General features: G+C 36.2%; 1 protein-coding gene across 1 annotated transcript in view; it reads right to left on the reverse strand.

Moving 5' to 3' along the window:
* The window catches only part of ZNF407 (zinc finger protein 407), a 352,558-nt gene that overhangs the window by 310,701 nt on the left and 27,259 nt on the right, over window positions 1–14,598 (reverse strand). Inside the window, exons 2-3 of the mRNA XM_063326422.1 lie at window positions 9,240–14,051; window positions 3,166–3,280 (exon numbers count right to left, since the gene is read on the reverse strand). Of these exons, the coding sequence (XP_063182492.1) occupies window positions 3,166–3,280; window positions 9,240–14,051 (4,927 nt within the window). The remainder of the gene's footprint in view (window positions 1–3,165; window positions 3,281–9,239; window positions 14,052–14,598) is intronic.

Here is a 14,598-nt window from a genome sequence, read left to right on the forward strand (position 1 = left end):
TTAATTCAAATATGCAGCAGTTTGCTACCCGCAGAAAATAGATACTACCCCTGAAATAATGGGATATATTTTACAACCATGGGTATGGAAAAGAAAACAATTAACACACATCTGCGATAAGGAAATGACTAGCAGACGGTTTATTCCAAATGTTAAAACATTAGCGGTGTCCAATTTCTGTGTCATGTAGTTTCTGCTGTGCAGCTGAAGAAAAACAAACCCTGAACTTCAATTAAAAAAAATAAAACAACACAGCAAAATTACTGCCTTTTTCAACAACTAAGTGAATTACATATTGTGTACTTTGTATCATGTAAATATGAGGATCATTTGGAAAACTGAGACACAGCAAACCCTTCCTAAAACAAGATACAGATACAGCTTTTTGCCTTTTTTTTTTTAAGACAAAAATTTCCTAAGAATTTTTGTCTAAAAAAAAAAAAAAAAAGTGGTATTTTGAGACCACAATACACCACAATGTTGCACTGACATTTCACCTTTAAAAAGTGCCCACGCAGATTCAAAAGCTTTTGAAACACAATTTATCCTCGCAACTAGCAGAGGGCTTATTACTATGAATCTAAAAGTCAGAGGATAGAATATTAACTACTGCAGAAAAGAAAACATAGTGCAGGACCTTCTGTTTGTGACAAAATTACAGAGTTAATGTTCCTGAAAGATCACTTCACCTTTTAAAGCATGATTTTTAAAAAGGTAAAATTTATAGCAATTAAAGCTAATGAAGAAATGCAGCATGAGCTGCTTATGTTCAGGAACTAATAGGTCCACTGAGCATTTCTAAGATTATTTAGCCATCAATGATAATGAATTGACATTGTCAGTGGTGTTAATGTACCAACGCTCTACAGTGCCACTAATCCGATAGCCAATCCTAGCAATTTTAATTTTTTTTATGTTGCTACTTTATTTTTTTAACCTACACACTACCCAGTCCTTTCAATTAAAATAGCAGAAATACAGCACAGGCTATTACGCTTTTTTCTCTTCTTCCACATTTAAGGATGGCATATTCATTATTCGGACTGCAGTTCAAACTGCTCTGGTCATTCCTTCTTCTTCAAATCCTGCTCAATTCTTCAGGACTGTTAGCTACAGAACAAAAATGTCTTTTCCAATTAAATCGGTGTTAATGTATAATTCTTAAAATACACTTTTGGTGCACATTAAGTGAGATGTGATGATTATTTAAACAGGTAAACAAATCAGATTTTTGTGAGCACAGGGTAGTGTGTTATGTCTCTTCAGCTGATTGTTTTGCCATATCTAAATAGCACAGCTTCATATTGTTGATGAAAATGAGCAATACAATACTACACAAAAATGCAAAAGGAGTACGTGCTTGGCCACCAGGTAAGACACGTGAGCAACAGACAGTACGCAATCAGCTTAGCAAAGTGACTGACATTCAAGTCCAGAGTTGAAATCATCCATACGTGTTTTGTTCTCTCTCTTGCATAACCGTTGGTAATTGCAACTGAGAGTTCTGTAATTTCTGAGAGAGATTCTAAGAACATGTCAATCCTGAAGTGAAGGAATGAGTTTTTCAAAAAATGAGGTACTGTGCCAAATCCTAATCATTTTAATTCTTTTTTTTTATAAAAGATACAGTATTAGCTATTTTGAGATTTGTTTTACTTTTCCTCTCATGATAAGATAGTTAAATAATATGATGCTTTTTCAGTTTAAGTTAAAAGGGAATTGAATAAAGAACCATTGTCAAGTTTGCTGACAACTTCTAAAGAACAGAGCTTAGCCTTAGCTAAACAGTTTTGTGGATCTGTAGTTGTTAACTATCTTCCACGCCAAATTCTTGGCAATTTATATAGCAGAGATAGTAAATAAGATTTTTGAAACAATGTAAAATAGCCTACCATGCATAATGTTCATTTTAAACATGCTGCAAAATACAGAGTAGCACAAGTTATTCTACTACTGATAGTCAGTGGACTTAAGAATTAGGCTCGTACGTTTTTATATCTTGTTTCAAGAAGTCAGCAATTAATTTTCTTAAGTGAGTAAGAACATCCAAAGTATCTCATAATGCTGCATGCAAAATGATTTGAAAAACAGAGAGATGAATCAGGGAAAATCACTCAGCTGCATCTTCAACTGAAGATTCACTTGTCCTTTAAAATGTGGAACTCACTTTGTCCTGCAGTAGTTGGGTATACTAAGGCTAAAAAACCCCCTCCTGCTGAATATTATCCCCAACATCACACCACACCATTCATGTGCGCACTGCATCATCTAATTGAACCTGCGCTGTTCTACACATTAGCCAGAAGACTGCTATAGCAGGTTACATAGGTTTGAGTAAAATGTTTTTATATGATGCATATATTAGTTAATTTCTCCAGCATAATAACATTAAAATATATTTTTAATCAGAACTAGGGTATTAAAATCCAACTTTGAATGTCCTATGATGTACCATATATGCCATGGCATTTTAAAACCTTTTAAACATTTCTGCTAAATTAATTAGTTTTGCATTAAGGAATCTCAATGCCTCCTATTAAATGCAACACATTTGAAGGACAATTAAACATTATGAACGATCCTTCTGAGGAAATAACGATTAAGTAAAAAAGAAAAACAAGATTTTTTGGGTAACAAACAAGAACACAAGCATACATAAAAGACTTCCATTTATTTTTAAAGTCTTATGCGTGCAATAATTTAGATCCGTTTGTTTGAAAAATCAGTCTTGTGTTTTGTTTTCGTAAAGAATGAAAACCCTAATGGAGTCCAGAATTCTGTTAATGGTACTAAAATTATAACAGTATAGCAAAAGAAAAAACCCCACACAGTAAAGTCTATATTATATATTTTTTATGTCTTTAAATGGAATTTACAGTTCTCCCTGGCAATGTGAATGAACATCCTATAATTTAGTCAATTTACAGATTACAGGTTCAAATTGACCTTGTAGCCCATAAAATTGCTCATCTTCAGTGCAGGATTAGAAGTGGGAAAAGAATGTCATAACTGTATTTAAGGAATTTACCATAACAATGGAAAGGAGGATATGCATGCATAATTTTAGCCACTCTTGCTCACATCACAGTTTTCAGTTCTGAAACAAAGCATATCCCGCACTCTTCTCCTGGTTAACCATGGTGGAGACTGTTTCAATTTACTCACCCACAGACATGACACTTGTATTCCCTCATCCCAAGGTGCCTCTTGACATGGTTTCTGGCATCTCCGAGCTGAGCTGTTGCAAAGTGGCATATCTTGCACTTGAATGGCTTTGATCCTAAGTAAAATTTAGCATAAGATATGAGTTGAATTAGAATAATATATCACCCACGGTTAAAGAAATAAAAAATCCTGGGGAAAAATAACCTTTAAAAAAAAGCCTATCCCACATTTAACCTGTTTGAGATTTTACCTAACAAAAAAAGTGTCTTGTACATAAATTTATAATTCCCAGGACACAGACGGTATATGCTATACATTACTCATTAAAGTTTCCTTAAGCTCAAGATCACAGAGACTACTCTCTTAACTTTTAATAATAATTTACTCTTTTTTTTATTATTATTAAAAAAACCTACAAAATATTAAAATGAGAAGATAATACAGTAGGTAGATAACCTTTCAACAAGACAGCAAAAGTTGTTCTACACCTTTCCCCATTTACAAATGCTGAAACTCAGGTAATGGTCTTAGAGTGGCTTCATATTGGTGTAAACTGCAAAATGTACTTGTTTTTTAAGAAAATATATTTAAAGTAAAGTAATTTTACAAGTCTTCCGACTTTGAATAGATTTCACATTAGCATTGGTATTTCAGATTTGTTCTGTCACACACAGAAAATGATTCATCACCTAGCTATTGTAATGACATGCAATGTATGAATATACAGTGGATAAAATATTATGCCTTTATGACTGTTTTATGGTCAAGAATTTATGATTATTCTGCAAACCAGAAGTATTGACATTTTGGCTATTATTTATTTCAAGAACAAACTTTAATATTAAATGTCTACTGCAGACCAAAGAACTCTGAAATTATGTCTCCAAGGAAGAAGTACCAGCCTATTTCTTGTATCACATCAGTTCAGCAAAAAGTCAAATTATTTGTCTGTCTTAATTAACAGTGATCCTCCCTTGAGGATGGAAAAACCATATTTTTAAACTGAAATAGTTAAATTGGGCAAATGTGAGTCCTCATGTTATTACGCAGGAACATCATTCTAAAGCGTGCTGTTTTTTCTGACCAATTTTCTGACCACTAAATTCTTAAATCAATAAATCAAAATCGTAAAACTGCAGTTAAAAGTAAGTACAATATGGTCACAGAGTCTCCATATTATGTTTCGTCTATGTTTTGTGAAGTACTTCTTCCAATACAGTTAAGCATAATATGAAATATGTGATCTTTAATAAATATACATAAAGAGCTCTGATAAGAAAAATGTTACACTATATCATACTTGATCAATGAACCTTTTTGCTTTGCCCTTGAAAACAGAATATCCTCCAAGCATCCGTTGGTGAAATTGAGGATCTTAGTAAAAATTTTTAGAGTCTTAAATTTCAATTTAATTCCCAAAAGCTAACGAAAAATGAAGCATTTAATTTTAATCTTCTAACTGAAATAAAAAAGTCAACAGTACTAAGCACGGGCAGACAAGGTTGAATATTTCACAGTTCAATGACAATGAAGCCAGATCTCTTAATACTTCCATTTCTACTGTTGGAAGTAGATGTAAAATATATTTAGCACCTGAATGGTTATATCTAGTCGGCTTTATATGTTTAAATGTCAAAAGCAGGTTGAGACTGCAGCTAACAGCAATCACATTCTATCAATCACCCTGAAAAACTCCAGTTTATTTAAATGATCCTGATAAAACTAAATTAATCATTAATTTGGTGACATTTCAAATCAACACTGCATTCTATAAAGGGATCCATGCAAATAAAAAAAGAGCCTCTCTTTGCATTAAACAAAAGATTATTAAAAGTTGATGTTTTAACTTATGATCTTAAAGACTATTTGCACAATTATAACATCAAGGCCACGGCTGGAGAGGATTTTTTAAAACGTGTTGGTGTTTATACTGCTTTTTTTGTCACAGAATTCAAATACCATGTGAATTCAATCCTGTGTTCCCTTAGTGTCTCTCCTACTGATTAAATTGTAAATTCGTTCCTCATTCTGTTACTGCAGGTGTCCCGCAGGGCTTCCATACAAGACCTTTGCTGTTTTCCATTTACATGACTCCTTTGTGAAAAACTCGAGTTCAGACCAATCGTAGCTACAGTGTGCTGACAATCCAGAAATGTATTATTCTGTTGACTGCTCTCATCCAAAAATCACTGAGGCCTTGAGGTTTTCTTATTTATTTCTCAGATCCAGAGCTGAATATCTGTTAACATCTCCATTTAAACTCTATGAAAATTCAAGTGCTGGCAGGCTCCAGTCAGTACTTATCACCTGAAACAAAAGCAGTGCATCTCCCTTTTAGGTTGCTGGTGCCAAATTTGTTCCAGTATGTTCCTGAATGGAACAACCTAAAATTTTATACTGAAGATGAAGACATTAGACTAAGAGTCAAACTAACGAGGCAAAAAAATCTGTATTTGCTGTAAGGCTGTCTGAAACAATGTTGAAGCAATTAACCATTTCTTAGCCATACTTATATTATCACAAACTTTAATGGTTCTCATATGCTACCTTAAATGTGATACTACTGGATTCATAGTTGGCTTTTATTTCACAGAAAAATGAGAGAAATACTTTCAATATAGCAGCTTTTCAACCAAAAGACTAAAAAAAAAAAAAAAAAAAAGGCACAGAATTACTTTATCCACAAATTATGGCATGGAAAAAAATATATATATTGTCTGTTAGTAGGAATAAACAATATGGCTTTTAACAAGAGAACTGGGGGGGGGGAAAAACCACACCCCAAAAAAACCCCAACAAAAATCCAAATCAAACCAAACAACCAAAAAACCCCACCAAATTGTAAATAGACTAAATTTACGAGTTCAGACAGACAGACACAAACCATGGTACTGTTTTCCAAAAAAAAGACTGGAGTTCATAGTACTTAATAGTCCTTAATTTACACTAAAACAATAGACACCCAAAACTATAAGAAAAATTCACTTCCTCAGCTTTAAGCCAGACAAAGGCAACACCACCTGCACCTGCTGGCATAGCTGTGTCCCCAGCTCAGGCCCAATGCAAAGTGAGCGGAGCCGCATGAAGTACCATCCTACCATTTCCTCCCATGGTTAGGACGTGGGGAGTAAGATACCACGCTTACATTGAGCAAACCTTCCATTAACTGAGAAATCTGATGAGAAACGAAACAAAGATGATGTGGTTGCAGGTGATTTTTCCTCAGATGTTGATTGTTAATTAAGTTTACGGGACCTGCATCAATTGCAAACTAAAAAGTCTTCCACCTCTACTACTCCTTTTATTTTTCTTTACACTTCCTCATTTTCACTTGTCAACATGTGATGGACTTACTTGTTATCTCCTCTCTAGCAAAGCTTCCCTCTCATTTGCAATGTGAAAATCTCCTACATTATTTAACGGTATTTTGAAACATTATTTTTCTATTAATGGAAATCATTAGTTATATCTTTCTACAATTTTCCCTTCCCTTCTGCCCCCCAAACCATCACCAATTACTCAATAAAAAAAAAAAAGGCAAGGAGTTGGATATGGTTACACACACACACATATATAAACACATATATGCACATCTGGATGCTGAAGAAAGATGTTTTTTTAAAAAGCACATAATCAGAACAATAAATGGGAAAATGTGCAGCTCTGCTCCTATTATGTACCTGGTGTAACCCTGGAACAGATAAGAAGCTAGAAATACTGTACTTTGCCTCACCAGTGGGGGTTGGAACTAGATGATCTTTAAGGCCCCTTCCAACCCGAACCGTTCTATGATTCTATGATTCTATATACAGTTGGTGGAGTAGGTCAGTTCCCTCTGCCACCACTCCCAAAAACGTGTTTCTTATTCAACTGCATCCACTATGATACAGATCGGAAGAAAAGGTTCTATAAGACACAAAGGCAATCACAAATATGAAAATACAGATTGGAAGAGAAATCTTTCTTCCCATTAACTATTAATAAAAGTCTCCACATTACTATTTATGTGAATAAGCAAAGCAAAAGAAAAGCATTTCATTTAAAGGTGCCGTGAGAAAGAGGGCAGATGAAACTCTGTTCTGTAACCCTTCTATATCCCCTCTGCAAGCACCACCGAAAAATGACTTGCAAAATGAAATGTGTTCTTTTACTGCTTTGCATATTTAGGGCCATCCAAAAGCACAATAAAAATATACTTCATGATAAGACCTACACACAAGATGTTAAAAAGTACACTAACTTTTACTAAATGTTACAATCAATGATGTAACTTATGTAAGTAGGGTTGCTTTGTCATATATTGATAGTTACCTCACTTTCACATCCACATTAACTTGATTTTAAATGCAATTAATACATATAGTCAAGGAAGACTAATGGACTACATTCTGCACTTAACCTGGTGGACATTTTCAAATGGCACAAGTGACCAGTGCAAACCTATTTTGCATTGTAAACGACTAAATAAATCTTAATGGATTAAGAATGATCAGCTATCAACACACAAGGGAAATTAAGTGCTGAAATGCCTACATTGATTATTTTAAATTATTAGCCTTACTCTGTTCTTGAATTTGTATGCTTTTAGTGAGCTTTAACACATTTACAAGACTTATTGACTATAATTACAAGAGAATTCAAGTAATGGACACATCAATTATAAGCAACATGTCTTGACCAGACAGTTGCATAAAGAATTCTAAAGAGAGCTCCATTAGCATCCTCCCCCTTAGTTTTATTCAGTTTTATCTGCCGTAAGAGGGCATATTAAGGGCTTATACAGCTGTTCTGACCATGTGAACACGAGCATCCCTCTAAAGACTTAACACTGCATTCAAAGTTGGGTATCAGCTGAAGCAATACGGATAACTACGTTATTGACAGGGCAGAAGGAATGCTGAAAGTATTAAGTATGTGAGTTATTGGCATACATGAATACCACAGTTATAGTAAAATACTTTGAAAGGTTTGAAATACAATGTCTATGTTTCCCAAGATTAATTTTAAACTTTGTTGTCCAGTCACGCCTTTGCCTTTTCATAAAAAACCTTACGAAACTATTTTAGGATTATGCCAGGAATTACCATTCTTTTATGTTTCTTTTTTCTTACCTTTTTGTTCTCCTCCTTGTAACCATGCACTAAGTTTCAAATACTGCATGAATTTAAACTATAGCTTCCATAATAAGCCATTATTTAAAAGTACAGTAAAATAAACCTTACAGTTTTAATGAAAATATGTTCATTGAAATGTGAATTTATTATTCAAATCCACTCATAAATTCAACCATGGAGACACCACTTGTCTAAGCAGAGCTCAGTGATTTAGAAAAGCTGTCTATTTAAAATAAAGAATGTATGGCAGGTTTATAGAAACATCGCAGTGAATTTTTACATAAATTTAGAACTGCAGCTTATGCATTTTTCTACAAAAATGTTTTCAAATTTTCCACTTAAAATTAAACATAAAAATGAATTGAAAGTGTGATCAGCACAGAAACTAAATCAGATGCTACATCCCTGTGCATCACATCAGCATTACACACTACCTTCCAAAAAGGCTGACCAATTCCAGTTCCCATAACTTATTTCTACAAAAACCTCTTGCTGCTTCTTATTGGTATTTGTTTAGGAATGATGTAATATCAAATGTCTATCCTGAAGCATTATGTAATGCTGAAAGTGTAACTGAACTGAAATGAAATAAACAATTTGGATATTAAACAACTGCGAGGAAGTTAGAACACCTAATTGTTCTCTCAAACCACCACTGCTTCATTATATAAATTTAAGAACCAATTAATAGTTACAATTTAGATTAAAGGAAAGGAAATCTCTCTATATGAAACAAAAAAGCAGAAGGGTGACTGCGCTTAAAATGTTCTTACATTTTTTGCCCTTTGATCACTGTATTTTCATACCCCTCTAGGTAATTTTTTGAATTTCATCGGGGGCTCATCAGGCAATATGAATGCCAGTTCCTAAGAAACGTTAAAGAGATTAACAAGCAGAAAAAGACCAATGGTATAATTCACTCTGTTTGAACGAGACCACTTACAAAGAGCGCTTCCATACCTGTATGGGTACGGATGTGAGCTAGGAAGGCCATGGAATTGCTACTTCTACACATCTTCCCACAGTACTTGCAGACATTGCCTTGGTTCTCTTCCCTCTCCCTGTTTATTTGCTCAGTGTCTTCCACAATGTACTTATTCACTTCCCGCAACAGCTCTTCGTGTTGCTCTTTGATGTGGAGAAACAAGCTCTGCTCTGAATCGAAGGGCTCCGTGCACTTCACGCACTTAAAGGTAGCACCTCCTTCGGGCAGCTCCTCCACGCTTGCCTGCTCGTTCCGCATGTGCCCGGCACTGGCCAAGTGCTGGTGAAGGTTGCTCTCTGTGTAAAATGATTTTCCACAGAGTAAACAATGAAAATGTTTCTCTTTTGAAGGATGTTTCATGGCTATGTGAACATTTAGTCCGCTCAAACCATCTGCTAGAAAACCACAGTCATCGCAGCGAATACGTGTCGATTCCCCAAGGGAAATTCCTTCTGACTTCTTCTTTTTCCCACCGCTTGGTGAAGGGTCCGCTTTCGCTGTGAGCTCACTAGCCTTCACTCCACCTGACATCTGGCCTTCAGCAGAATGGTCAGTGGCCTCCCCATCTTGATGGCTTTTTAACCTCACTATAGAAGAATCAAACTTGCCAAAATTTTGCAGTGCCTTTCCTTTATCATCAGCACTGATAACTGTTCCTAAAGCCTCATTACTACTTTCTTGCATGCCCTCAGCTGTTGAGCCATCTGCCTCCCAAACATTGTTATTTATAGTTACTTCTGCTTCATGTTGTGCTTCCATAAGGGCTTCTTCCTCCTCCCCAGTAGGATCCTCTTTCAAACTTCTGTCACCCTCTAAACTATGTATATTTTGTACCGTTTCTACAATGTTTCCAGCAAAATTGGATTGCTCTACTGCACTACTTGTTTCTGGAAGAGTTGGCAGAAGTGGGTTATTTTTTTTCAGTGATATTTTTTTGAGAATGTCTGTGTTTCTACACTCTACTTCAGGGTTTTCTCTATTTGCTTCAAAGCTTTCCTCACCTTCTCCTGAATTCAAGTTTGTGCTGCTTGATCTATTTTGATTTTCTGCAGTGCAATCACCGCCCGAGTTGAGCAGCTCCTGACCATGCTTGCTTTTCTGCAACTCACAAGTACCTGTTTCTTTATCGGATACTTCCTTGTCAAGTTTAACAACTTTATCTTTTTGAGGAGTTTGCTGGAATTCTTCAGGAAAAAGTTTTTCTCCTCCATTTTTAGACTCCTCTTCAAGTTCACCTTCTACTGCCTTTTGGGAACTGCCACCTTCAGGCATTCCTGCGGATGCATTTTCGTCTAAGACAGTACACTCAGTTAAGCTTTTACTTACACGATCACCTTCCGCTGTGTCATTGGCACATTTTGTTTCACCTAAACCAGTTTTCCATTCTCCTGCACTGTGATGGTGCTCCTCTTGAGACAAAGCAGTGCCTTCTTTAGTGTTATTTGCTGTGTTTGCTTCCTCCCCAGAAGCAGAATAAACATAAGATTCTCTTCTAATTTTATGTTTCTCTGTTGCTGCATGCCTAATCATCTCTCTGCGAGTAACAGCATAGTAGTCGCAAGCCATGCAGTAGTATTCAAATTGTTTTGTATGTTTTCGCTTCACATGCAGCTCTAAAGAAGAAGAAGAATGAGCAATGAAGCTGCAGTGTACACACTTGTTGTCGTTTGCACCCATTGCTCTTCTTTGGAAGCATGGGTCACCATCTTGAGTAACCCTAGCTGGTTCCAGAAATATACGTTGGTTTATATTTAATGGGTTGCTAGTATGCTCCAAATCTGGCAGCCTACTGGCATTTACAACTTCTAGCTCAGCATCTCCTTGCTCAACTTCCTGATTGTCTAAGACAGAATTTTCCAAATCTGATGACTGGCTACCATCCTCAACATGTTCATACACGGCATTCATGGGGCTATTAACCTTCTTGTTCATGGATTCCAAATTACCTCCTTCGGGGCTAACGATGATCTCCGAGTCCTGTTTTCCACGTCCTTCTATTTCAACACGACTTTTGTGTTTTTTGGTTGTGCAATGGCGTTCCATATCTCCTTTGGTTACAGTGTAATAATTACAAACCTTACACAAATAGCTGTACTGATGACTGTGCTTTCGTCTGATGTGAACAGTCAAATTTGTAACACTGGAGGCCAAAAGGCCACAATGGGTACATGTCCTAGAAATAGTGCCTTTCGGTTTCCCTCTTCTGGGTGCATTAGCTAAAACCAATTCATTTTCACCAATCCTTTGATCAAGGGGAATGAGTTCCTTATTACTTGATATGTTTTCCCCAGAAGGGGATGAAACGTGTATAATTTCTTTATCTAACTCTATATTCCCACTCCCAGAAACGGAAGGATCCACCACTGTTTTAATACCACCAACACCAACACAAACCTTTTCAATACATTCTTCAAAACGTAGTCCAATGTTGTTTTTCCTGGCATTTTCAAGGTGCTTGCTTCTTTTGATATGCTTCTCCATTCCTTCCTTACTCAGTGAGTAGAGATTACACGCTTTGCAAAGGAAGTGATACTCCTGGGCATGTCGGAGTTTTATGTGCCTTGTAAGAACCGTGGAAGATCTTGTTTTATAAAAACACTTCTTACATTGAAATTGGGTTTTATTCAGAACAGAATGCTTTAGTTCATTTCTGTGATTTATGAAGGAAGAGTCTGGAGGTTTTGCTTTCATTGATACTTCCATTTCCTTTGCAAGATTTTGGCTATTGTTGGATACTGAGTCAGTGTAAGTTACCACTTGCGAGGTCCGATCACTGTTACTCAATGGAGTAGCTTGCTGAAATAACAAACCATCGTGTTTCTCATTTTTTTGATGATTTATCAGCTCTTCTTCCATTTGAAAAAAAAGAATGCAAGTTGGACAACTATGGGACATATTATGCACCTCGCTCATATGGCTTTGAAGGCTGGTCACATTCAAGCTGGTAAATGAACAGAGTTGACAATTAAAGCTACAACCGCCCATCTGGTGTTTACTGTCCTGACAGTGTTGGTTCATGTCTTCCCTGACTCCAGAGGAATAACTACACATCTGACAATGAAACTGGATCCTTTTTGTATGAAGCTTTGCAACATGAATTTCCAAACTTTTTCTGTTCTCAAAAACATGACCACAAACAATACAAGTATGAAGAACACCATGATCAGCAGTAGGTTTAACATCAGATTCTTTAGTTTCTGTAGTGCTGGAAGAAAGGGTATTTGGCTTATCTCCAGTAAGATCTTGAATTTCTGAAGTAGTATTACAATTACTTTTAGCATCTATTTCTAAATCTATATGTGACATAGGGTTTGAATCACCAGGTTTAAGCTGTGTGCTGGAGCTATGCTTCGTGTGTACTCTCTGAGTTTCAGAGTTGCCTCTCTTACTATTACCCATCAAATTGTACCTTCTTTTAACCTGCTTTTTTAATCTAAAAGACCTACTCTGTCCAAACGAGGATCTTAACAAGACAACGTTTCTTTTATATCCCAGTCTATCAAATCTCCTTGTCATGTTTATACTGCTAACTAGCTTTTTGGTAGTTGACGGGAGTTCAGTTTTCTGCAAGATATTTTCTGAGGGTCCTGGTATTTCTGGTTTTTCAGTACGGACTTCATAATTTTGTTCTTCACCAGAAGAAAGCAACGTTTCTTCTGTCATAGTATCTGTTATTTCAGTGGTAACATTTGAAGATGGTATCATCTCAACATGTTCAGTGCCATCAGTTTGTTTAGATAAGCTTACTTTTGAGCCTTTCAGTGCACTGCAAACACTTAATTCTTTTGCATCAGCAGTTCTTGCCCTTAATTTACTGGTCCTAGGTTTTGCTCTGACATTCCTGTCTTTGGTTGCAATAGATTGTTGTTTTTTAAAGGATTTTTTTGTCAATATCTGCACAAATCCTCCCCGTGCAGCAAGATTTTGGCGTCGAAGGTGCGTCTTGCCAAGGAAATGAGAATTGAGGAGATTTTCCTCAGCACTCTGAAAACCACAAAGATCACAACAAAATGTCTTGGAATTCTCATGATCTTGCTTAACATGCGTATGTAATGTTGAACTGCTGTGAGGGCATGTTTGCTCTTTGGATTGTTTAGAGAGGTTTTCTGGTCTATGTTTTTCCATATCAGAGCAGGAAGGTGAACACTGATCACTCATTTTGCCTTTAAGATCTTTGTCTATGTTTCCAACTGTATAGCCAACACTGATTTCTTCTGAAGAAGATAACTTATCAGGAACAGCAGCTGGCAGCTCTTGTGAATGTTTATTTTCCGTGTGATTTTTCAATATGGCACCATCAGCACACTTGAAATCACAATGTAGGCACAGGAAATTTGAATTAAATATGTCATCACCAAGACAACAGGCAACTCCTTCCGTCTTTACAGCTCCACCTTCTATACTACCTGCTTCTCCAGCCATGACTTCGTGCAATTTCCTTTCACTATTTTTCATGTCTTCTGAATAACTCCGCTTTCTTTTTCTGGAGACATTTTCAGGTTTGTCTACTTCAACAACATCCATGTTTGGTGATCCTGACAGTGCCCTTTTGTTTGTGCCATTCTCTTTTCTTTTCTTTTCAAGGTCCCTGAACGCTTCATCTGATATAAGCCGTGTTTTCTGCTGAGATGAAGAGTCACATCCAGCGTTTTCTCCTGATGTATTTCTCTGGGATTCTTCTGTCAACTCAGTTTGTAAACTCTCATCAACCTCATCTCTCTTCTTGTTTTCCTCCCCATCCATTCTTAACATTGATATTATCAATTGCAGATCATTTGACTTAGTACCTATAAAACAAAAGAGTTATTATTAGTCTTTTATGCACAACCAAAAGTTAAAAGACTCAAGTCAAAAAACTAAGCAATACAGCAAATTAAAAATATGGCAGGAAGACAGACACAATGAAAGATACAAGGCTACATTTTCAGCATGGTGTCTAAATTTATGACATCTAAAAATCAAACCAACTTCTAGGCACTTGGTTACAGAGCTCTCGCTGTATTAAGTACCGTGTGAGTGAGTACTAGCTTCTGTAGTTTTTGTGTAATCCAGTAATTTACTACATGCTTCAACTTGGGCAGACAAGCCTAAACTTAGTTTCTGGAAGCATTTTTTGGACAGGAAATACTAACAGCTTTCAGGGAACCAGCCATGGGATGTTCAACTCTTCCTGAAATAGAAATCCAGGTTCCCAAACTTAAAAGCTCCAAAGAGGAAATAACAATGTCTGCAAGGACAAGCAAAACAAAGCCAACGTAAATGTTAAACGTTTTAAGTATGAACCTTTCTTTCCTTTCTCCGCTTAGATTACCTGCTAAAGAGGGAAAACACAAA

Source organism: Chroicocephalus ridibundus, chromosome 2, assembly GCF_963924245.1.
Source record: "Chroicocephalus ridibundus chromosome 2, bChrRid1.1, whole genome shotgun sequence".
NCBI lineage: Eukaryota > Metazoa > Chordata > Aves > Charadriiformes > Laridae > Chroicocephalus > Chroicocephalus ridibundus.